Source organism: Anopheles arabiensis, chromosome X, assembly GCF_016920715.1.
Source record: "Anopheles arabiensis isolate DONGOLA chromosome X, AaraD3, whole genome shotgun sequence".
NCBI lineage: Eukaryota > Metazoa > Arthropoda > Insecta > Diptera > Culicidae > Anopheles > Anopheles arabiensis.
In genome coordinates this window covers 11,084,771-11,108,648 of record NC_053519.1, presented here as the reverse complement: position 1 = coordinate 11,108,648, position 23,878 = coordinate 11,084,771, and the positions used below count along the sequence as shown (strand labels likewise).

Genomic DNA, 23,878 nt, shown 5'->3' with positions numbered 1-23,878 from the left:
AGCGAGAACAAGCCACAATGTGTTGGGCGTGTTAGAACCACGACGAAAAACAAGATCTCAGAGTTCTAACACCTCGCAGATCGCAAGAACCGGATCATGACGACGGAAATGTTATAACGACCTGCTGTACCAGCAAAAAATAATGTTTCACTTCATTTATCTTCACGCTTGAGGTAATCAGCGACTGGCCCGCATAGACATAACATAATATAGCAAGCAAAACAAGCATGAAACAAACATCGCTAGACGTCGCCCGTCCGAACGTCTCACGTCTCGTATGCCGCGAAAAAGGACGCCCAGCCCCCTTCCAACCGGAACCATGCGTCCACCGATTCGTGTTATCGACGTGCACCGTGGATACGCGGGCCGGATAAAACTGCAACGCCATTATCAAGCGTCGCTAATCTGTAGTCGATGAAGAGTCGGCAACAACGGCAGCAAAAAGAAACGCTAGACGACCAGCACCACCTAATGGGCACACGGGAGTCGGCATAATGCAATAAATCCCGGCTTCACTTAATAGGCTTTTCGGGACGACGGCCTCCGTATGCCGGGGCATGGGGCGCATTAAATCGATTAGTTATTTCCAGCCGACCAGAGCGGGGAGAACTGCTGGTCGCTGCAATCGCGAGTTACTGGCGGTGTTGTATTGATTGGAAAGTCTGTTCTCGCGCTGAATGGATCTATTGTTGCTGTCGGTTATTACATATAATCTTGTGTACTGCAATTTTAAATTTTAAACAATATTAAAAGTAAAGACTATTCTAGATATCTGGATACAGTTTGGAGTTTGACGAATCTATAGATAGTAATCAGATCTTTTTCGGAAACGCACCATTTCCGTCCACCATTTCCGTGCAAAATACTCGACAAAGCTCTCCGAACTGTATTCTAGCTAAGATGAAATTCTGAGTCATCAGCCCTTAGACATACCATCTCCCGTCTGAGCTAATGTTGGTACTGCCATCCAATGTATAGTAACGCTTGATGATACAACTTTCCGCTGTTATGAATACAATATATCTGACTACGGATTGGAGTTGGTAGAATATATTGAACAAAGATGGTAATGAAATCTTTTCGGAAGCTCACAAATACTCTCCGCCATTTCCGAACAGAAGACTCGATAAAACTGTATTCTAGCTCCTCATCCGCTCGGATGAAATTCTGAGTCATCAAACATTCCCTAGACATACCATACTCGCGGTGCTGGCGATCTTGGCACATCCACCCAATATCTATTAACTCTTGATTGATGCAAATTTCCGTTGTTTTGAACTCAAAACGTCTGGCGACAGGACAGATGAGTTGGGAGAATCGATTGGATCTAGATGGTAATCAGATCTTTTCGGAAGCGCGCAAGTACTCTCCATGATTTTAGTGCATAACATTCGACGAAGTTTCCGGCGCTGTATTCTCGCTCCTCGTCCTCCTCAGACGAAGTTCTGAGTCATCAAACATTCTCTAGACATACAGTCTTGCTTTGTTACCGTGATCTTGGCACCAACTACCCAATATCACGTAACTCTTGAAGATACTACTTTCCCATTTTTCTGAAATTCTCATCACATCACAGCTAGAATTGTTACGTACCACCCGCACCCAACAAAGATGCTTCCTTGCATCCCGGAAAGGGAAACGGCGCATCTCCTACTTACCACTTCTTCCTCGTCCGGCTCGTGCGCCCCGTCGCCGTGGCCGGGCAGCGAGTCGCGCAGCTGACCGCCTCCCGCCAGCAGATTTGCCGCCGACGCGGGCGAGTTCGCCTCGAACAGGGTGGACGGGTCGCCGCCCGCCTCCCGGTACTTCTCTACGTCGCCGAGCAGCCGCTCCAGGTACTCGACGTACAGCGTTTCCTGCTCGAGCTCCTTCGACAGGACCGCGATCTTCTGCTTGTGCCGCTCGAGGCTCGCCCGCACATCCTGCTCCCAGGCGTCCGACAGCGAGCTCTGCGGAAACCGCTGCACCCACATCCGCTGGAAGTCACCGAACACACTCATAATGGCTTGGCGGGGGTTAGGATCGGTAAGGCTCTTATTACGAATTTTCTTTTCTTGCTGCTTTTCCTTTTGCTTAGTCCTTTAGTTGAGATCGATTGCACTGCGCACGCACGCCGCCCGGATATTCGCTGGTTTTGTTTTGACAGAGGCTCGTTGGTCGTCTTATTTGACCATTTTTCCTTGGTGTGCCGGTAGCAGTTTGTTGATTGTCTTCATCGTTTTTTCCACCCCCTTCCTTTTCTTCTCTCTTTTATTCGCTCTACTTCACCAAACTGCTGAGTTATTCGGCACGAAAAACACATTCACACACAAATACATTAACAGCAATGACAACAACAACCAAACTCCGCACGCACGCACCAAACTTTCCTCTGCACCGTTTGCTTACAGCACTTTCCCTGCCGCCTTAAGGCCGCGCGGTACGCGCGTATAGCGTGACTTATAGGGTTGGGCGTTGGGCCGTTTTTTTTTTTTCGCTGAATCGGGCACAAATTTTCAGAGCTTTCGTGCGCGCAGCACAACCACTTTCGGGGCCGTTCGGTGGTGCCCCGGCCGCATCCCCGGGGAGTACAGCCCGCCCGTTAGGGGTAGGGGAGCACCTTAAACACTAACACGAGCGTGCCCCGCTCGGATGGCCGCGATCGCTACCGGTGGCGACGTTGACGACGACGACGACGACGTGACCGGCTCAAAATGGCGCCGTTCAGGCCCGGCGGCTACTGTTGCTGCTGCTGCTCGGAGACAGTAGTCCATTGTCTGGAAGGAGAAACAAAACAGCGTAGAATGTAAGACACAAATGCGATTGTTGGAGCGAACCCGGAGCACCCCGGGGCGAATGTGAGAAGCGGATCCAACTCCGAATGAATCAAATTAAAAACAAACCAAACAACAGCAACAACAAAACCACAACCCTAACGAGCTCCAGATGATGCGTCCGGGATATTCGTAGGCTCGAACCCACCCGGAAGATTGCAATGAGAGGCGTAGGCTGCGGGGGAAGGCACACGGTGTTAGCGATTTACAGCTGACCGTCCCGATAGTGCAGCCGGGGAAAAAGGGGCGCTGGGATTGTGGCGGATCGATTGTTAGCGTTCCCCCCTGCCCCAGCGCATTCGATTGCATCTCGGGCGCGAGACGGATTTTACGATCCAGAGAAACCATAAAAGAGAGCTGAGCGCCCCCCGCGGGGTCCCCACGAAGGTCACCGAAGAATTGATGCGTTCACTCCCGGGCGGACTATTTGGCCGCAAATTCAGCATCTAATTTATGCGCAACTCAAGCCCCACCGCCTCCCCCCCCCCCACGCTCGTTGCATTCGAGACGGCACGAATTCGAGAAGAATGCACTCCATTCTTGAAATGGCGTAATGGCGGCCAAACGCGTGAAGAGAAGAGACATGGGCAACAAAGAGTGTATACACATACACACGTATGAATGTACTTCAGCTAATATAGTACAGATTGAGAGAAAGGGAGAGAGAGAGAGAGAGAGAGAGAGAGAGAGAGAGAGAGAGAGAGAGAGAGAGAGAGAGAGAGAGAGAGGGCGTTAGAGATAAGAACTCTCACCGTAGTATTTTGTTTTTTTTGCCTTTGAATCCTTTCCTTGGAATGACAACACTTTTTATCTCTGTGTAGAGAAATTGGAAGTACCAGTTACCATTGGTCGTTTGTGTGTGTGTGTGTGTGTGTGTGTGTGTGTGTGTGTGTGTGTGAGTATGATCTCATCGTTGGGGGTGGGAGGGGGGGGGTGGTGATGACAGTATTATAAAACCGGGTTCATTATTGTTCATTTCCAGGAGGTCAGAAAACTCGCATAACCTTTCCAATTAGCTGCGAGAAAAAGTTCCCCATGCTATGGAGATGGAGATTTGAACTGCACAGCAAACAGAAACGCATGACTCAACTCTCCACCGTTGCCGGCTGCTCTATTCTTCCTGCACGGGTCACAGCCCGCAGTAACACCATCCCATTCATCTCAATACGCTCGGGCACACCGTCGCAGCAAACACAGCTCGAGCAGCAAATCAAAAATTGATAGACACAGGATGCATTAATGCTCACTGTGTTTAAACCCCCCCCCCCCGCAACCCGTTACCGTTTCCAATATTGGACCCCTTTGTTCTGCTGCTTCTGCGGTGCTTCTGCAGATGGGAGGTACTACAGTTTGGGGTAACGGCAGCACATTTCTCGCCCCCAAACGTGCACGCCACTGCATAAAAGGGCTTTACTACTCCGGGGTGAAAATTTCACTGCAAAAACAAGCACACACACACGCACACCCACACTCCAACTCACAGAATAGAAAACATCCGGGAGCTTGAAGGCCGGCACGGCGAAGGGTGCGCGGTTTCGTAAACAAAAACACTCGCCCAACCACCCAACGGGCAACCGAAACGCGGATGCCGATATCTTCGCCGGAAGAGCAAAGTTGGTGGCAGATTTGAACAAAAACACAGACACAAGCACACACACACACACCGTCTAGAAACCGAACACGGGTAGGATGTGCATCTTGAGAGTTGGTGTGTGTGCGTAGGTCTGTCGAAAGTGTTTGGCGAGGATGGCATCGCACATGCGCGCGTTCGAGGGCGATGCCTGCAACATAAAGCCAACCGCCTCCGCGCTGTCTCCCGCGCGTGCTCCCCCACTTCCGGGATGTTTGTCATCGACCCTCCCCACCATCCACCGTCTGCTCCCCAGCCCAAATCCGGAGTCTGGCAGCATCACTGTCCGGCACTGTCTGGCCGTCGTCTGTCTCGCGCACGACGATGCACCTGAAATCGATTATTTCAAACCCCCGTTGTACAACGGCCACCCGCTCCCACCGGGCCGACGAGTTGCACCGACTCGCTTGGGACAGAGCGGGCTGCAAAATGCTGCAGATTTTCCGACTTTTCCGGAACGTCAGTTTGAGAGTGAGCGGAGACCACGTGTCTGTGTGTGTGTGTGTGTGTGCGGGATTTTGTCTTGTCTTCTTCCACAGAGCGCATGAAAATGCCATGCAGCTGCATCTGTTTTACAGCTACAGCTTAGAGGAGAAGAGTTTGCCGCTGCATTCAAGCGGCTGAGAAAGGGCGTAAATCCCCTCCCGAGGCAACCACTGTTTTTATTGATCTTTATTGTGGTGTGGCGGTGCTGTTCGATCGTTTGCTCAACGAGATATGGGGGGAGGAACTGGGATGTTGGGGTTTCTTGCAGCATTGCACCCAGCGGAACACGCGCCCGCATGGTTTGCCTACTAAGCCGCGAGTGATTGAACTGTTTATCGCTTTGAAATCGGGTCTTCCAGCGAGTCGGTTTGCATCTAGAATGCGATGGCTTCGGTTTGTTGAACAGTTAGTACCACACCCCACAGTGCACATAGCAAACGCATTAGAAAGCAAGGAAATGATTTAAACGCGAGCGAAGAAGAAAACAAACCATGATAAATTCGAAAGGCAAACCCTCCGCCACTTTCCAAACCGTGAGCCGGGCCGAGAAAAACCAGAAATCTTGCACACCGTCGCTCCCGGTGGCGTGGGTTCGCGCGCGCGTCTGCTCGAAACCGGGCCAGTGCGAGCCAGTTTTTCCCACCCGCAGGGAACCGAGGCCCCCGGCCGAGCGTTTCGTTTCGATCGGGTGAGAGTGCCGATCCCGAGAAAATAGAACATGCATGTTTGCCGCCAACCGGCGACATCCGCGAGAATCGATCGCGACGACCTCAGGAACGCTATCAAGCGGAGGAGAGCGAAAGAAATAGGGAAAACAAAGACATAGACCAGGAAAGTTCGTCTGTTGGATTCCTTTTTCGTTCAACCGCTTTTCCCAAAACCACCAATCTAAGGAGGGGAGAGGGGGGGAGGGGGGTTTGCTCTCCCGCATCGAGTGTGCCACCGAGGGGTGCAGCGCATCGTAGGCACCCGCGCACACTAACCTTTACCCTTTTGGCGTGCGATTATAAAAGGGTGGGTTTGGTTTGTGTTCAGCGCTCTTGCGGAGTCTGCTTCGAGCTGACATTAGGGAGTGTCCCTTTGCATCTTCTGTCTTGCAATATTAGCGGCTTTGGCACACAGTTCCCTCCGTCAGGTGGCGCGAAAATTGGGCCTAACTTTCCTGCTGTTTATACTGCTGGAATTGCATCATCATCCACAGACTGGTGGACTCGTTGCTGCCGCCTTTCGCTCACTTGCAGCTTCCCAAGGAATCGTGCGGATGTGATTAAATTAGGAAAATTTCACGAACCTGTTATGGCACGATATAAAAATGACGTGCTTTAAGGACATATTCCGAATGCTTCCGAAAAAACAAAATGATGACGGTCACATGATATTAGTTGATGTAGAATGACACTTCCAGCCCAAAAACAAACGCCCTCAATGCTCTAATACACTTCTCCAAGCCGAAAAAAAAAATCGAACCTGCATGCGACAGCTCCATCCAAAGATGCGTCTCGGAGGTCGAGATATAAAAATGCATAGCGTTGGAAGACAACATTTTATTTTATTTTTAACATTAGTCGGCTGAAAAGTGAATGAATCATGCATTATAGGTGTTAATGCATCATCCAGTAATTCCCGAACGTCATTAGACATAGAGATTTATGTGATTTATTTCATCCCACGGCGTCGATCCGGTGGCATGGGAAGACTCTACAAGGACACAGATTGATCCCTACGATCCTAGGATCCCGGGATTACACCCTAACTCTAAATACATCTATTAAACAATAACAAAATAAGACAAAACTGATTTAAAAAGGAATCTCGTAAGGCGGGAAACTATAATGCTGCCGGCGAGGTAATTTTTCAGGATGTAGGTCTATCGTTTGCCTTTAAAAAAAAATAACAAAAATTGTAGATTTTCTATGGGTTTATAATCCGCACTGACGAATCGTTAATTGTACTTTCAATAATAGTATCCCATGAATCAGTCGACGTAAATTTGACACCCCTTTTAGTCAAACTCTAACCGTGATGGCCAAAAACGTAAAGCAACTTCGTTCAGATGGCGTATTGCGTGCGGCACCCAGTAGCATCTAAAACGGACTCCGTGCAGCAGTTTTTGGCCGTCGGTATAGGCCTGTTCCGGTATCTACAACATCTTGGTACTATTGAACAACAATCAGAGCATCGAAAGAACGCCCGCTCCTAAATGGCCCGCGACGAATGAGCGACTTGAGGTTCCAATGGAAGCAGAAAATGAGCAGTCCGAGGGATATGTGTCTCCATTCCTGAGCTAGAATGGCCGGGAGCTCTATGCGACCGGTCAAACAGTGCAATAGCACCAGGGAAACATGAATAAAAAATATCAGGAAATCGCGTCCACTGGCTTCGTTGCGGCAAGCGATGAAGCCAAAACTCGTTGCGATCATTTTTGGCGAACTTCGGAGGAATTTCGATATCGGACACCCTAGTCCACGAAATGGTCCAACATCCTCCCACTGTGTCTCATCAAAATTATCTGGAAAGAAAAATATGATGCAAAAGCAGTACTCCAACAATTTTGTTGTAAAAACGTGGGAGGAATTTACAAAATTTAAAATTCACAAAGTACCGTATTGCTTCGAATTCACGAACACTTAAGGCATTTTCTGCAAGTGGGGCCCTTTCCGTTTGAAGCTCGTAGGCTGAAATTTCAACCTGTCAGCTGTTTGCATTGTATAGCAGTTTTCGAGCAGCTATCTGAGGGAGTATAATATACAGGTGGGCTTATCCCAAGGTGTATGAATTTAGAAGACTGATTTTTATCGCTTCTGCTTCTGAATAAAGATTGTAAGAGTGTTTTGAGTATTCGTCAAGCCTCCAGAAAGCTCTTTGGAGCAAAAGTTTTCACTCGTTCTGTCAAAAAATGATATTCAAATTTGATTATAAAAAATGCTATGAGACCACCTGGACTACATACACTTTGATTCCAGATTCGATCACCTGATTTCTTTAATGCACCTTGGGATAAATGTAACCAATGTGTGTACCGTTTAGATTCAAATTACGTACAGCTTCAAATTCCGGACATGTTATCATGTTTTTATTCAATCTCTTCTTATCCAGTGCCTGGCCGGGCCGATGTTTAATTTTACATGATTGTCGTGATGTACTAGATTTAATTAAAAATGTGTCTGGTCTCTAGTAGGCACTCATGTCACTATAATTAAATATTTGCTGTTGGCCAGTTGACCGCCGGAGACATTCTTAGCAGTGATGCTTCAAACCGACATCGTTGTTCGTTGTAGTTTATTCGATAACTTCTACTAATCTTGCCCAGACGCATTGAAACACATCGGAATCTATTGTAGAAGGAATTATCAATGTGAAAACAACACTGTTTTAGCATACTGTGCTCTGATGTTTATTAAAACACACATTTAATACGTTTCGGAATTCGAAGCAAGACTTTAGCTGCTTTTTCGCAATATCGAAATATCGTTGCAGATTAATTAGTTTTTGCAATGTTTGGAATAAAATTATGGCAAATGTTTTTTTTCTCCAAATTTAGAAGATTTGCTTCAGTTAAGTGAATTATGCAGAGGTATGGGAAATTAAATTTGAATTACACAGAAACTAAAACTGGGGGCCTTCACGATTCTAGTTAGTTTTTTGTATGGAGTTTGACAGTTGGAGGCTGAAATCATGTAAACAATCCATACAAAACCACACAAAAAACTAGCCTGCGATTTTCAGTCTAGAAAATTTTAGCCTAAAAGCTAGAATTAGATTCGAGTACCTGCTCGAAAACACGGGTTTGGTTACATTTATCCCAAGGTGCATTAAAGAAATCAGGTGATCGAATCTATGTGTATGTGACTCATTGATTGAACCACATTTAAAAAAAAAGCATCCGCTATTATTAGTTTGAAAAAAATAATCGATATTTAATTTCTATGCTAATTAATGTGCAACATTTCAGGCTTTTGCGAATCTTTCGTTCATTTCAGTTGATGTACCATGAGAATTATTCGGTAGACCAGAACTTTATTTTTGTGAATGTCCTGTTCGTACAGGGTTTCTCGCGATTTTTTGGTCAGTTCCCATAATTTTTTGGGCTCGTCTCACGATTTATTCATCGTATCCCATAGATTTTTGGTTTGTTCCTCATAATTTATTGGTATTTTCCAATTAGAATCAATACAATTTGACCAACAAATTCTGGGAAACGGCAAAAAAATCGTGGGAACGCACCAAAAACATATGGGAACCAACCAAATATTGGTGGGATCCAACCAATAAATCGTGGGGAAACCCTGTATGGTTCACGTTCATATTTATATTGGATTGATCATATTTGTATTGATGCTTAAGCGATTCATTACATCCTCACTTAACAAGATCCCAAAACACCTAATCAAAGGATTCCACCATTTACTGGGGATTTTTGCACACATATTCGGCACACTAATTTTTAGCACAAAACTAATTAATGAATTCGCTAGGATAGTAGCGTTTACTATCAACCGAACATGGACGATATTTAAAATGTTGCTTCGTAGAAATCACAACTCACGTAGAAATGAATGTTTGACGTTTTATTTCCGGCCATGAACATATTTGGTGCGGCCCTGTACTTAAAAAAAAAGAATGAATAAATGGAATGAAAGCACGAACAAATGGATCGATGATTCAAGTCCTTTTTGCGTCTGTGGCATGCAGGGTGCTCCACACCAAGAACAGACTTTCTTCCTGTGAATCGTTATCGTATCAGTGAGGAGCTCCTGTATCTTCCCACAGTTTACCCCTGAGATCCACCGGAGCCTCTCATCACACCAGTTGAGGCAGCTGGGGCGTTGGTCGCTTTTACTCGCTGGAAGTAATGAAACTGATCCCCACTTTTAAAAGCGACACCAGCAGTTTCAATGCTGAAAACAATTTCAATGCTGAAAACAAGGAGAAAACTCCTTGAAGCTGACATTTTCTTTTTGCCCAAAATACCGCCTGCACGTTGACCGGTAAAATGCTGCAAAGGCACTCGCCCAGGCACGAGACGCATGAATCACAGCGGCACGAGGCAGCGGATTGATAGCGAATTGGTGTTAAGAAACACCCCCTTACCTGCTCCTTTTTACCCACACCCCACCCACCTCCCACTTTCGCAGCACCTGCCGGAAAAAGGTTGAACCGCACCGCGCCCAGGAGTGGAATATCGGCTCCTCGTCGGCTTCGTTCCTTACCACTTCCGGTGCGTGCCTGTTTCGCTCGGACTTTCGGTTGGATCAGTGCGTTGGGTACATTGTTTTTGTGTGTGTGTGTGTTTGTGTGTGTGTGTGTGTGGGTGTGTGTGTGTGTGTGTGTGTGTGTGTGTGTGTGTGTGTGTGTGTGTGTGTGTGTGTGTGTGTGTGTGTGTGTGTGTGTGTGTGTGTGTGTGTGTGTGTGTGTGTGTGTGTGTGTGTTTGTGTGTGTGTGTGTGTGTTTTGATCGGTCGGCGTGGTAACCGCAGCTGTTTCACAGCAAGCTGTAGGCCTCCGTGCCGGGGCTACCCGTCCATGCGCATTTATTGCTTGGCAGTCTTTTGCATCGCCCCCCCCCCCCTCGTTTTTTCCTACTGGCTGTATAACTCGCTCCCTTTTAAAGGGGATTGGGTGTTTTTTATTGTGTTTAAGGAATCATGAAAGGGTATATTTTGGGTTTTTTTTTTTTTGGCATGATGGACAACAGACGAAAAACAACCTTTGTTGTCGTATTTTACATTCTCCTTATCACAGGTGATTCTACCGCTTCCGGGTAGAAACGAAAAGGAAAGAAACGTGAGCGAAAAGTGCGTGTCTGCGTGCGTGGTGGCGACGCGCGGGCGACCGACACCACCAGCCGAGGCAAACCGATACACGGCACAATCGATCAAAAGCCTGTCAATCGATGCCGATTGCCGATTGAGCGTGTGCGGCCGCGGAAGTACGCTCGGCAGGGCGGTTAGACAGGGCACAATTAGAACGGTACGGTTGCTGGTCGCGAGTCACGCACGTCCGCCCGCGCGAACACACACACACACATGCAAAAACACTGTATCCGTATGATTTTGTTTTGCTGTTGTCTTCGACCGTTCGCCGGAATGAAGTGTTTGCAACAACAACAACAAAAAAAAGGATTGATGCTTTTTAACGTATCCCGCAACTAAAACTAAGTAAGAAGGCCCAAAACTTACCCGACCCGACGTTACGGTGGCATTCGAGGGATGCACACACCAGCAGCGAACACCGGGTCACCTCTCGAATGCAACACCGCGCCACCTCCTCTCCCACCTGCAGCGCCTGCACCACGAACGAAAACGGGAAGATCGGGCGATCGGGGTGCGCTGGTGAAAGGAGCGACCGTGCGTGCGTCCCTCCGGCTTGGGGCGAGTGTTGGGCTGAGTGTTGCGTTTGGTTGAGATTCTTTTTTGTTTTTTTTTTTTTTGTTTGTTGACTCGTTCGGATATTGGGTTTCGCAGCACTCTAGGGGCTATCCAGCGGGTTAGAAACCGCGCGTAAGGCAGTGGCACGGCACACAAAACAGTAGTCACACACTATACATACACACACACACACCCACCCATACGCAGGTGATACACACTAGACTCTACACCGCACAGGCCGTGCAGCGGCGATTCACAGGACGCTTTCGTTACACAAACCATGCATATGTTTGTTTTAGGCAGGCGCGCACACACACACACACACACACCCAGGGCACAGCACACTAATTTCTTCACCCCCTCACTGTGTACGCCCTCCCTTGTGCGGGCCTTTGTTGTTGCGTGCGTGTTACAGCAAGCGCGAGAACGACGGCACCAGTTGAGACGGCAAAGAAAATTAAAAAAGAAACACACAGAAAGGCTCTTATGTGGCAGGCACGCACACTTCGCCGCAGTTCACGTCCACTCGGTTCGGCGTTTTTCGAACAACAACCCTGGCGCTTTGGTGCGAAGCGAGCTGCTGCGCTGTCATCTGCACGGGGCGGGGTGGGAAAGGTTTTGGCCCTTTTTGGCTACGGGTTGGATCGTTGCATTGACAGCTGGCAGCAGGGCGTACGCACGGACGCCATATTGGCACGCTGTTGACAGCAGTAGAAGCCAAGGTGGAATATAGAGGAGGTGTCTTCTTAGCGTTTGGCATGTTGCCATTTTGAGATTCAGTTTGACAACAGCCGTCGATATTTGTTTACAGGCAGCAGCTGCATTATAACGTGTAAAATGCCGATTTATGGAGTGTGGATGCAAAATACAAATTTTTAGTGCTAAACAAATGTTTATTAAACGAAAACAATTCATTTACCATATCCAAATACCAGCAACTTTCGTCGCATTTGACAACTGCCGTCGATCCTGGTTTTGTGCTTTTTTCTAAAGCCTCGATGCCCAATTGTTCTACATGACGACATCTCCTTTCTACCAACTTTGCACTTGACCTCCCAAGCGCCACAGATTAAGCTTAAACGGCTGGAAAATTGAATATCCATAGGAAAAAATGAAAGCTCCACAGCTTCATTGGTTTGCTCAATAGATGGCGTATTACAAATCATCATTTATATTGCTATCCTGTTCTTGCAATGTGTTTCGACAAGTTTCATCTTATCATGACCTATATAGCCTTCTGACATTCTGAGCAAAAATCTATATGAATGATCGTGTGGTCAGATACGTGGGTATCAACACCAACGACCATTACTCAAATCTCACTTGCTTCAGTGCTGGTGGTTTCCGTTGGAGTTTAGTATTTAACCAATCGTATCGCCGTTCTAGTTCTAGCGATGCATAACTTCAATGCAAAACCATACAACAGTACAGAGGAAATGAGAAAGCTCTCCTCCAAGCGATGAAGCTCAACTGGTTGGGGTATCCCACCAACAGAGAGCGCCACTAGCTTTTTCGCTATTTTTAGAATGCATGAGTCGTTTGCCGTCTGCTAAACGAAGTCTTTCTATATTCCGTTTAGGTAGAGAACTTGAGTCGTTTAGAAGCCGTTTAGTGGTCGTTTAGTGGATTTGGGCAAGGATAATGTTTTTAGAAGGTTGATTTTTATCGCTTTTGCTGGGCGACATTGTGGGGGACATCTGTCACTCTCTGCATACAAATTTCATTACCCCACACTAGCCCTCCCCGATTTTTATACCGGAGCCCACGGAAGAGAGTTGTCAAGTCGAGAAATGTCATTTTGCTCTGAACAACTTCACCTTGTCATTTATAACACCTTGGATTTGTGGCACTTGGGAAATCGCCCCCTACTTGCAAAATTACACGAAAATTAGTGATATTTTAGATGGAGATCGCTAGATTCGACTTACGCGGAAATTCGAGATACGCGGTATTTTGCGGCCGTTTTCGGTCCCCATTAACCCTGTCACTGGCAACCAAAAATACATCATATTCCAGGCAACCGGGCTACCCGGGTAGCCAGCGACTTTGAAGGCTTATAACTTTTGAATGCGTAATCTTATATGGGTGCAATATTCTGATGAAAATTAAACAAACTAATGCAGTTTCTATAACTGTTCAAAGATTGGTTCAACTCACTACCGTTTTTTAGTTATAGTTTTTCAAAATTGACCGGATTTTTTTGAAAATAATTACAAAATGTGAAAAATATTTTTTTCAGTACTTTACAAAATTTTCACAGCAAAATGGCTCCAAAAGCTTTGAAAACGGTATGTTACACGTATTGGGTAAATTTTTCAGAATTTTTCTATGAGCGATAATAAAGATAAAAGAGTTTTGATTTGAATAAAAACCGTTACATTATGACCCTTGCAGTAAGAGTTCTAATCTCAGAGCGTTTCTACATACACCGAGAATGCAGCTGAGAAAATAACTGACAGTATGCTTTGACAGCGACTGACAGCATTTTCGGTGAGAGAATTCTCTTCGGCATGCAAAGAACGATGGAGCTGAGAAAAAATTAAATTGGCAGTTTATAGCGATCGATCACTAATAGTTTGCATTTTTGCCGTCTAATAATCGTAGATATATTATTAAAAAGTAAAAGAAACTTTTTTGACTTCATTTTAGCGATTAAAACCCAAATAACCAAATCGTCCTTAACCCACTGTAAAACCACTTCAAACCCACGTGGGTTTGTGGTGGTCGATTCAGTCGTTAACCCACCAAATTTTAGAACAATCGGAGCTGCCAGTTCCGATCCGGTGTATTTATCCTGCCCACCCTTAACCCACCTTTTCCAAAAATGCTTTTAGGAAAAATTTGGTCAAGGGTTGGCTAAGGTCAATATTTTAACTCCTCGATTGATTAAATTCATTAACTTACATCACTGCACTTCAACTTCAGCAATATTATTAGTCTAAAAACTATGCACTGTCCAGCGAAATGGAAGATATCATTCGCAAGTAAACAAACACACATATTCACATATTACACATGAATGTTTTACAACAAACCAACTTAAACACACACGTTTAATTGCTTCCTTTGCACAATTAAATAAAATTTTAACACAGGTGAAACATGTTGAGCAAATAAATTGCCCGTGCAAAAAAACTGACTTCAACATTGAAGTGGCTGCTTCTGTGGCCGTGTGGCTTAACCCACCAAACTGATAGTTTTTTAGCTTTGTTTGATGGAACTGGATTTTTAGTACAAGAAATTGGTGGCGTTTTCGGTATCTTGGTTATATGGGAATGGATTTTTTCAACATCATTTTAAAAGTCTCATCTCGGCGCTTTTCAGAGCTTCTACACACACCAGCGTGAGAAACCGGTTGTCAATTCTCTCACAGACATCTCTCAGCTGCATTCTCGGTGTATGTAGAAACGCTCTCACGTAAATTGTCCATGTGGCTCGTAGGTAATGAGGAATTATTGTGAAAATTGAAAAAAAATTCTTTCCTAATTTTTATCATCAAAAATGTCGAAAAAACAATGAATTATAGAATAAATTCACGGAATAACACAAAATAACACACTTTAATCCATGTTTTAATATTAAATAAGAACTGGCGAAGTCCAAACTATATTTTTAAAGAATATTTAATCGAAAAAATGGGGTAGATAAATTATATGAACAAATTTAATAAATGTAAACAAAGTTTGAATCCTGGGGACCTTACGTCAAGTGACGAATTGTCAAAATGCACTAGAGTCCACCACCTGATATTTTTAAATCCACCTTGATTTCCCGCTGAAAATTGAAATGTCAAATAGTCAATTTGCTCCAAGGTGTGTTTATTAAGGAGGTGAATTGTTAGCGCGTTTTCCGGGCGCCATCATTGAGTATTGTTATGTCAAATCGCATACAATTTTCTATACCCCCCTCCAGCCCTCCCCGATTTTAATACCGGAGCCCCCAGTATTGTTATGTCAAGTCGTGAAATGTCAATTTGCTCTGAAGCACTTCACCTCCTAATATCCATACACCTTGATTTGCTCAAGGAACTCAAATGTCAAATTTTGACAACTGCGTATCTAGAATCCGCGTATCTCAGGGACTATCTGTATGTATACACCTTGATCGGGCATTACATCAAATGCAAACGAGAGCCGTAAGCGTTATGAATGTGTTGGCAACACTGGAGCATTTTGCAATTTGCTACAAGAACGTTTCCGTGAAAAAAGTGAGCCAAAGTTGTTTCTGTTAATACAAGTTTGTTTAACTAAATTTTCTCCAAAGTTCAGCTGAATTAATTCACCTGGATGGATGCTAAAGAGCTGAAAGAACAGTTGGAGGCGGTGGAGAAAGCTAAACCCATAAATTTCCTCACGTCGCACATAACATCTATAATAGAGCCACTTAACGTGCCTACATTAACCATACCGAATGATTTGGTTTTGCCGGATAACATACCAATTTACCATTACGAAATCGACAACAGTATTATGTATAATCCATCCTCCGCATTGGTCGATCTTGATGGAACAATAAAGAATGGTGCCCATTTCTCAGTTCCAGTTATTCAGTCTTCCGTAGAACTATGTGTGGACTCCGACCCGGTAAGCGTTCCCAGTACCCAATTCCTACTACAAAAAAAAACTTACGATATCGCGCGCTATTCTTGTTATTCTATTATCCTGGATTATAGCTGGAAAAAATTGCTGGGATCGAGATGGGCACAGATCACGTGCGTGTCCAAAACAATGTACCACTAACCAAGCCCAACGATAATCCATCAATCTCAAAAGTTCCCGATCGTTTGGAAACCTACACCAACTCGGATAAGATGTTTGGCTTACGGAAGCTGCCTTCTATCAACAACAGCAACCCAACAAATCAAGCTCACCAAAAAACCATCATTGTTAAAGGCTCGAAACCGTTTAAAATTCTGAAGTCTCCCAATACCAAAGGAACAAATTAAGGTTGTTTGAAAACCTACACCAAATGCGATGAGGTATTGGGCTTACAGAAGCTGCTTTCTGTCAACAACATCAAACCAACAAATCGAGCCCACCGAAATCCACCATTGTTAAAAGCTCCAAATCGTTTGGAAGTCTGAAGTCCGCCAATGTCAAAGGAGCACATTATGGGCATTAATTAACAAAATAAAGCTATACATATAGCAACAGAAATTAGATATGATCTGGTAACATCATTTAAAAAAATCGGAAAAAAGATTCCTTCATTATTTCTATTCTCCTAACCGATTCGAGTATCACATTGCTTCTCAAAGCCTATCATGATGAACAATGCAGAACATGCCGTTCCACCCTCGGATGTATAGCCAATATGCTCGATTGGAGAACTTGAAGATGGTCCATCGTTTCAGGTACAGAAATAAACCGATAATTTTTCATTAATCTTTAATCTTCCATTAATGAACTTCACAAATAAAACAAACACCTAAGTTCCTAAGGCACTGCTTTCTCATATAGCTGGTTGTTGTTGTATGACTACTAATCAGAAGATAAAGAGCAAATCTTCAACGGTTACTTTCTAATTTATTTTGTGACGGTCCCGTATTACAGTCGTCAAGTTTCTAGCCTCATATGGACCCGTCCCCCTGTAGCAAGGATTGACTATCCAGCTGCGTGGTGCTGACTGAAGTCGCGAAAGCCTTTAGAGGTCGGCATGTCTGAGTAGAACGTTACGCCAAGTAGAAGAAATTCCAATTTAAAAGTATTGTTTTTTTATTCAGGAGGTTATTTATAATTGTTAGCATTGGCACATTTTGTCCAATTATCCTCAAAAACGCTATAGAGCATTCGGTATCTAAAATTTAACAACACACGGAATTATTGATCCCCTCTTCCATTGCTGATCAAGTCGTCATCGGACATGCCTGTGCCGTGAGGGTTTACGAGAGGGTAAATACTGCCTGCTTCCCCTGAACATGTTGACGTATTCCGGAACGTGAGATTCAGTACACTCACCCGACAAGGTGTCGTATGAAGAATATATGAAAGACAGAGACACAATGCTTTTCATAGTCTGTGAGTTACCTAGGGACTATGCAGCGCTCGTAGTGCCAAGATCTTTCAGGCGGCACACGAAACAGTCCGAAACATCTCTGAAATGTTGAGTTAGAAGATCGAATCGAGTAACTGTTGAGCATTCAAATAGATATTTTGATCTCAGGCACCATTCTATTACATACACACCTCAAGAACGCACTTCAACGCACGGACGACATTATATTCATGTGTTACATGAGAGCAACGGAAATCTTTTACTACGATTCGATTGCCTTATTGTAGGAAGTGGATAATTTCATGTCGATGCAGCAAGTACAGTTCTTTCAAGCATAATTCACATATAGAAGATTCGTTCGGGCCGATCAAATGTAAAATTGAAGAAACCGAAACATATGTGTTGATTTAATTCATTTATTGATTCATTTATTTTTCATTGGTAATTATTCATATTTACCATAAAACTAGATTAGTCAATTGTGATATTGAATAGAACAAAGCTGCACAACTTTCGTTAGTATTTTGGTATAAAAACGAGATTTCAACATTCGCTCATAAGTAGGTAACAGCAAATGGCCCTCAACATAGCTATTTGCGAAGCAATTCGGCCAGCGACAGGAAAAGTTTGGAGACCCCTGTCCTAAACTAACGTATTGGTTTTCCCTTTCTTCTATCCAAAATCAATTTATATGCTCCAACCAGAAGACTTTGTACCCACGATCTAATCGCCATCAAAGACTGTCGCACACGTTTAGCCTGTTTAGAACCGTTCTACCTTATTCTACCGTCCTTTGCTATGGTAAGACATTATTAGTGAAAAGCGGTGACATGATTCGATGATGATGTCTTTAGAATTGTCAGGTGTATCGCTGACAACCGGTCCACAATGCTGTAACAACTGTGACTGTGACGATCCGTAGAATGGTCTTCCCGGTGCCAATGACCCACAGAAGATCTAAGTAGGGATATCATAAAAAAAAGAAAATACATAATATTACTGTACGAAAAGACACACACCATATTTAAAGTGAACATTTTAAACGGTTTGTTGCAGTTAAAGAATCAAGCTTTCTCTTGGATTTTTTTTTTATGAAATCGCCAGTTCGTCAAACATAAAATACAATTAATTAGTGTTTTGCTTTGCATTGTTGTTGTGATTTGTTGCTATCAGAGGTTACAAATTCCCCATAGGTTAAAAAAACCATCGGTTGAAGAAATTCAAGCAATTGTACAATAAGTAACTCATCATATAGCAAAAAAGGTTTTTGTTAGTGCCATATTGTTGAATGCGTGACTCACCTTCGATGAAAACATATTGATGCATTTTTATGAAGCTCATAAGACGACATCAGAAATCAGATTGCCAGTTCTGTAAAATCAAAAACATAAAATACAATCAATTCTTGTTTTCCTTTGTATACTTAATTGTAGGTCAAATGTTTTGGGCATTGTTGCTATCAGAGAACAAAAATTCCGCACAGGTAAACAAACCATCGGTTGAAGAAATTCAAGCAGTTGTACAATAAGTAACTCATCATATAGCAACAACGAATCATTTTAGTGCAATATCATTGAATACGTGACTTACCTTCGATGAACATGCGTTTATGTATTTCTTGAAGCTCGTAAGACATCAGAAATCAGATTGCCAGTTCTGTAAAATCAAAAACATAAAATACAATCAGTTATTGTTTTCCATTGCATACTAAATAGTAAGTCAAATGATTTGTGCTTTGTTGCTTTCAGAGAACTAAAATTCCCCACAGGTTAACAAACCATCGGTTGAAGAAATTCAAGCAATTGTACAATAAGTAACTCATCATATAGCAACAACGAATCATTTTAGTGCAATATCATTGAATTCGTGACTCACCTTTAATGAAAACATATTCATGCATTTCATGAAGCTCGTAAGACGACATCAGGAATCAATTTGTCAATCCTGTAAAATCAAAAACATGAAATACAATCAATTATTGTTTTCCTTTGCATACTTAATTGTAACTCAAATGTTTTGGGCATTGTTGCTATCAGAGAACAAAAATTCCCCACAGGTTAACAAACCATCGGTTGAAGAAATTCAAGCAGTTGTACAATAAGTAACTCATCATATAGCAACAACGAATCATTTTAGTGCAATATCATTGAATACGTGACTTACCTTCGATGAAAATGCGTTTATGTATTTCTTGAAGCTCGTAAGACATCAGAAATCAGATTGCCAGTTCTGTAAAATCAAAAACATAAAATACAATCAGTTATTGTTTTCCTTCGTATACGTAATTGTAACTCAAATGATTTGTGCTTTGTTGCTATCAGATAACAAAAATTCCCCACAGGTTAATAAACCATCGGTTGAAGAAATTCAAGCAGTTGTACAATAAGTAACTCATCATATAGCAACAACGAATCATTTTAGTGCAATATCATTGAATACGTGACTTACCTTCGATGAAAATGCGTTTATGTATTTCTTGAAGCTCGTAAGACATCAGAAATCAGATTGCCAGTTCTGTAAAATCAAAAACATAAAAAAAATCAGTTATTGTTTTCCATTGCATACTAAATAGTAAGTCAAATGATTTGTGCTTTGTTGCTTTCAGAGAACTAAAATTCCCCACAGGTTAACAAACCATCGGTTGAAGAAATTCAAGCAATTGTACAATAAGTAACTCATCATATAGCAACAACGAATCATTTTAGTGCAATATCATTGAATTCGTGACTCACCTTTAATGAAAACATATTCATGCATTTCATGAAGCTCGTAAGACGACATCAGGAATCAATTTGTCAATCCTGTAAAATCAAAAACATGAAATACAATCAATTATTGTTTTCCTTTGCATACTTAATTGTAACTCAAATGATTTGTGCTTTGTTGCTATCAGATAACAAAAATTCCCCACAGGTTAATAAACCATCGGTTGAAGAAATTCAAGCAGTTGTACAATAAGTAACTCATCATATAGCAACAACGAATCATTTTAGTGCAATATCATTGAATACGTGACTTACCTTCGATGAAAATGCGTTTATGTATTTCTTGAAGCTCGTAAGACATCAGAAATCAGATTGCCAGTTCTGTAAAATCAAAAACATAAAATACAATCAGTTATTGTTTTCCTTCGTATACGTAATTGTAACTCAAATGATTTGTGCTTTGTTGCTATCAGAGATCAAAAATTCCCCACAGGTTAATACACCATCGGTTGAAGAAATTCAAGCAATTGTACAATAAGTAACTCATCATATAGCAACAACGAATCATTTTAGTGCAATATCATTGAATTCGTGACTCACCTTTAATGAAAACATATTCATGCATTTCATGAAGCTCGTAAGACGACATCAGGAATCAATTTGTCAATCCTGTAAAATCAAAAACATAAAATACAATCAATTATTGTTTTCCTTTGCATACTTAATTGTAAGTCAAATGTTTTGTGCTTTGTTGCTTTCAGAGAACTAAAATTCCCCACAGGTTAACAAACCATCGGTTGAAGAAATTCAAGCAATTGTACAATAAGTAACTCATCATATAGCAACAACGAATCTTTTTTAGTGCAATAGCATTGAATTCGTGACTCACCTTTAATGAAAACATATTCATGCATTTCATGAAGCTCGTAAGACGACATCAGGAATCAATTTGTCAATCCTGGAAAATCAAAAACATGAAATACAATCAATTATTGTTTTCCTTTGCATACTTAATTGTAACTCAAATGATTTGTGCTTTGTTGCTATCAGAGATCAAAAATTCCCCACAGGTTAACAAACCATCGGTTGAAGAAATTCAAGCAATTGTACAATAAGTAACTCATCATATAGCAACAACGAATCTTTTTTAGAGCAATAGCATTGAATTCGCGACATACCTTCGATGAAAATGCGTTTATGCATTTCTTGAAGCTCGTAAGACATCAGAAATCAGATTGCCAGTTCTGTAAAATCAAAAACATAAAATAGAATCAATTATTGTTTTCCTTCGTATGCTGAATTGTAAGTCAAATGATTTGTGCTTTGTTGCTATCAGAGATCAAAAATTCCCCACAGGTTAACAAACCATCGGTTGAAGAAATTCAAGCAATTGTAGATTAAGTAACTCATCATATAGCAACAACGAATTTTGTTAGGGCAATATCATTGAATTATGAATTCATGACTCACCTTCATTCATTATGTTATGAGACATCATTATCATCCTGAATCAAATAGAGCTCGATCCGGTTTACCAGGAAAATATTGCGTGGCCTCTTGTACTGGAAATACGGAAATATCTTAATGCAGGATATCAAAACTGTTTTGCCAAAACGCATCGTGAATTTACCTAAGATCGCTTTATCAGTGGATTCAACCATTTCGTCGCGGCACAGCATGCAATCTTTTACTTGCTTGTTATTTGCCATCTGCACTGTGCTTTATGTTGCGCTGTGGAATCGCAGAGTAGAAAAAAATAATTCTATATTAGGTTGGAAATAACATCAAACACGCCGCGTTTTATCCACAGAAAGGCATTTTGCAGCCGAAGTCTCATTGGTGCAACTTCACTAGCTTTGCGTCTTACAATGGAACTCACCATTAGCTCATCGATCATACGCTAATTACGATGAAGCAATTATCTCTTACCCACTGCGGCATCGGTTTATGGTCTTTTGTTTCGCAAAAAGCCACTTTGTTCCAAAATTTCGATCTTATCGTGATGCTGGCCGAGCATTGCCATTACTTTATTTAGAAATCAAAAACATGTGGGTACGAAACCGGGCTAATGACAGAGCGCGACTGTTGCCTGCAGTTTGACAGCTCGCCCGTGTTCTGCACGTTTGCGGGCGCTGCAGATGCCTTCGTGTAAATCAAGCACCGAATGCTCCTTTCGGGAAATGGCCCGCTCGCACGTGCACGAGGCATTTGACGTTTTCCAACATGTTGTTGCATGTGTCGTGCTCGTGCTGTCGCATGCGACAGTTCATAGAACAGCTGTTGACGGCATGGTTGCCTGCTACGCTACTGAAAATGGTGCACGTTCAAAAAGATCGTTTGTAATTTTGAATAACTAGAATCAAGGTGGATTAAAAATATCAGGTGGTGGATAAGGGCCTTTGGGGGGTCGCCATAGTTGAGGGACTTTACGTCATTTTAGAACCGTTAACCATTGGTTTCCGCACACAAAGCATAGCAAATAGAACAGATTTCTTTGTTATTATGTGCATTTTTGTGTGTCTATTGGTTTTATCGAAAAAATGGGACATATTAACAAAAGATTTGATGATTTGTTTATGCACAAAATTTAAAATCATGTGAGTAAGAGTTCTAATCTCACGTAAATTGTCCATGCGGCTCGTAGATAATGAGGAATTAATGTGAAAATTGAAAAAAATTATGCTTTCTTAATTTTTATCATCAAAAATGTCGAAAACACAATGAATTATAGAATAAATTCACGGAATAACGCAAAATAACACACTTTAATCCATGTTTAAATGTTAAATAAGAACTGGCGAAGTCCAAAATATATTTTTAAATAATGTTTAATCAAAAAATGGGGTAGATAAATTATATGATCAAATTTAATAAATGTAAACAAAGTTTGAATCCTGGGAACCTTACGTCAAGTAACGAATTGTCAAAATGCACTAGAGTCCACCACCTGATAATTTTAAATCCATCTTGAACTATGATAATTGTACCTACAGTAGAACGTCGATTATCCGGGGACGGATTAACCGGCGGGCGGCTTAACCGTGCGCATAAATCTGACAGCTGTTCATACGTACGGCGAAAGTTTGCAGCGATAATCAATTGGGTAACCAGTTTCTTGTGCAGCTCGGTAGTGTCTAGGAGTATTTTCGAAATTCATTTTTGTTCATGAACAGTTGTTAAACCTACAGTTATTGATTAAAATAATATTCTACTAACGATTAATCGATTGATTCTTGGTGAATTAATAATAAAACTAGTGAATTTCATATGTTTTATATGCGTTTGACATTTCTTGGACCATTATCCGTTCAAATCGATTAACCGGCAACCGTCCGTTCCCGAGCTGCCCGGATAATCGACGCTCTACTGTATATTTAGCGGAATAGCTAAAAACGTTAAATTATGTAAGAATTTGATAAAATCATGTCATACAGGCGGTCCCCGAGATACACGGTTAATGGGGACCGAAAACGGCCGCAAAATACCGCGTATCTCGAATTTCCGCGTAAGTCGAATCTCGTGATTTCCTGCTAAAATATCACAAATTTTCGTGTAATTTTGCAAGTAGGGGGCGGTTTTAGTCACTTTATGAATTATTTGATATGATTCTGACTGAATATAACTGTTTTAAACCTTTTGAAATAGTTTTTAACATTCGATCAGAACGGAAATTATTTGGCAATTTGAAATTGATGTGTCAAATCAGTACAATTTGCTCAAAGAATTGTCAAATTTAGAAAACCGCGTATCTCCGAATCCGCGTATAAGAGGTACCGTGTATCTCGGGGACCGCCTGTACAACACAATTTTGAAATAAAAAAATGCTCATTTGCTACTCACATACATAAGATTCACACCATTTCTTTGTGTATTTTCCAAATAC

The 23,878-nt window shown here is 42.3% G+C and overlaps 2 protein-coding genes and 1 long non-coding RNA gene across 10 annotated transcripts in view; 1 reads left to right on the top strand and 2 right to left on the bottom strand.

The window, feature by feature from the left end:
* LOC120905542 (active breakpoint cluster region-related protein) overlaps window positions 1–11,864 on the bottom strand; it is a 46,963-nt gene extending 35,099 nt beyond the window's left edge. Inside the window, exons 1-2 of the mRNA XM_040316421.1 lie at window positions 11,108–11,864; window positions 1,659–2,756 (exon numbers count right to left, since the gene is read on the bottom strand). Of these exons, the coding sequence (XP_040172355.1) occupies window positions 1,659–2,000 (342 nt within the window). The 5' untranslated portion in view covers window positions 2,001–2,756; window positions 11,108–11,864. The remainder of the gene's footprint in view (window positions 1–1,658; window positions 2,757–11,107) is intronic.
* A 3,630-nt stretch (window positions 11,865–15,494) lies between these two features.
* Window positions 15,495–16,706, top strand: LOC120906269. Its single transcript, XM_040317814.1, has 2 exons — window positions 15,495–15,879; window positions 15,969–16,706. Exons 1-2 carry the CDS (start codon window positions 15,583–15,585, stop codon window positions 16,239–16,241), a joined length of 570 nt encoding a protein of 189 aa, XP_040173748.1. The 5' UTR covers window positions 15,495–15,582; the 3' UTR covers window positions 16,242–16,706.
* Window positions 16,707–17,688: 982 nt separating this feature from the next.
* LOC120906699 lies at window positions 17,689–22,273 on the bottom strand. Of its 8 annotated transcripts, none has more exons than XR_005740140.1 (14): window positions 21,925–22,272; window positions 21,626–21,726; window positions 21,466–21,557; window positions 21,174–21,239; window positions 20,885–20,953; window positions 20,596–20,664; window positions 20,311–20,376; window positions 20,023–20,091; window positions 19,739–19,804; window positions 19,454–19,519; window positions 19,166–19,234; window positions 18,881–18,946; window positions 18,592–18,661; window positions 17,689–18,247 (listed from the first exon to the last, which is right to left on the bottom strand). It is a non-coding gene; the product is annotated as an uncharacterized LOC120906699 (long non-coding RNA). The 8 variants fall into 8 exon arrangements; XR_005740136.1 differs by having other exon boundaries at window positions 21,875–22,268; XR_005740142.1 differs by lacking the exon at window positions 20,596–20,664 and having other exon boundaries at window positions 21,875–22,273.
* Between the last annotated feature and the right edge of the window lie 1,605 nt (window positions 22,274–23,878).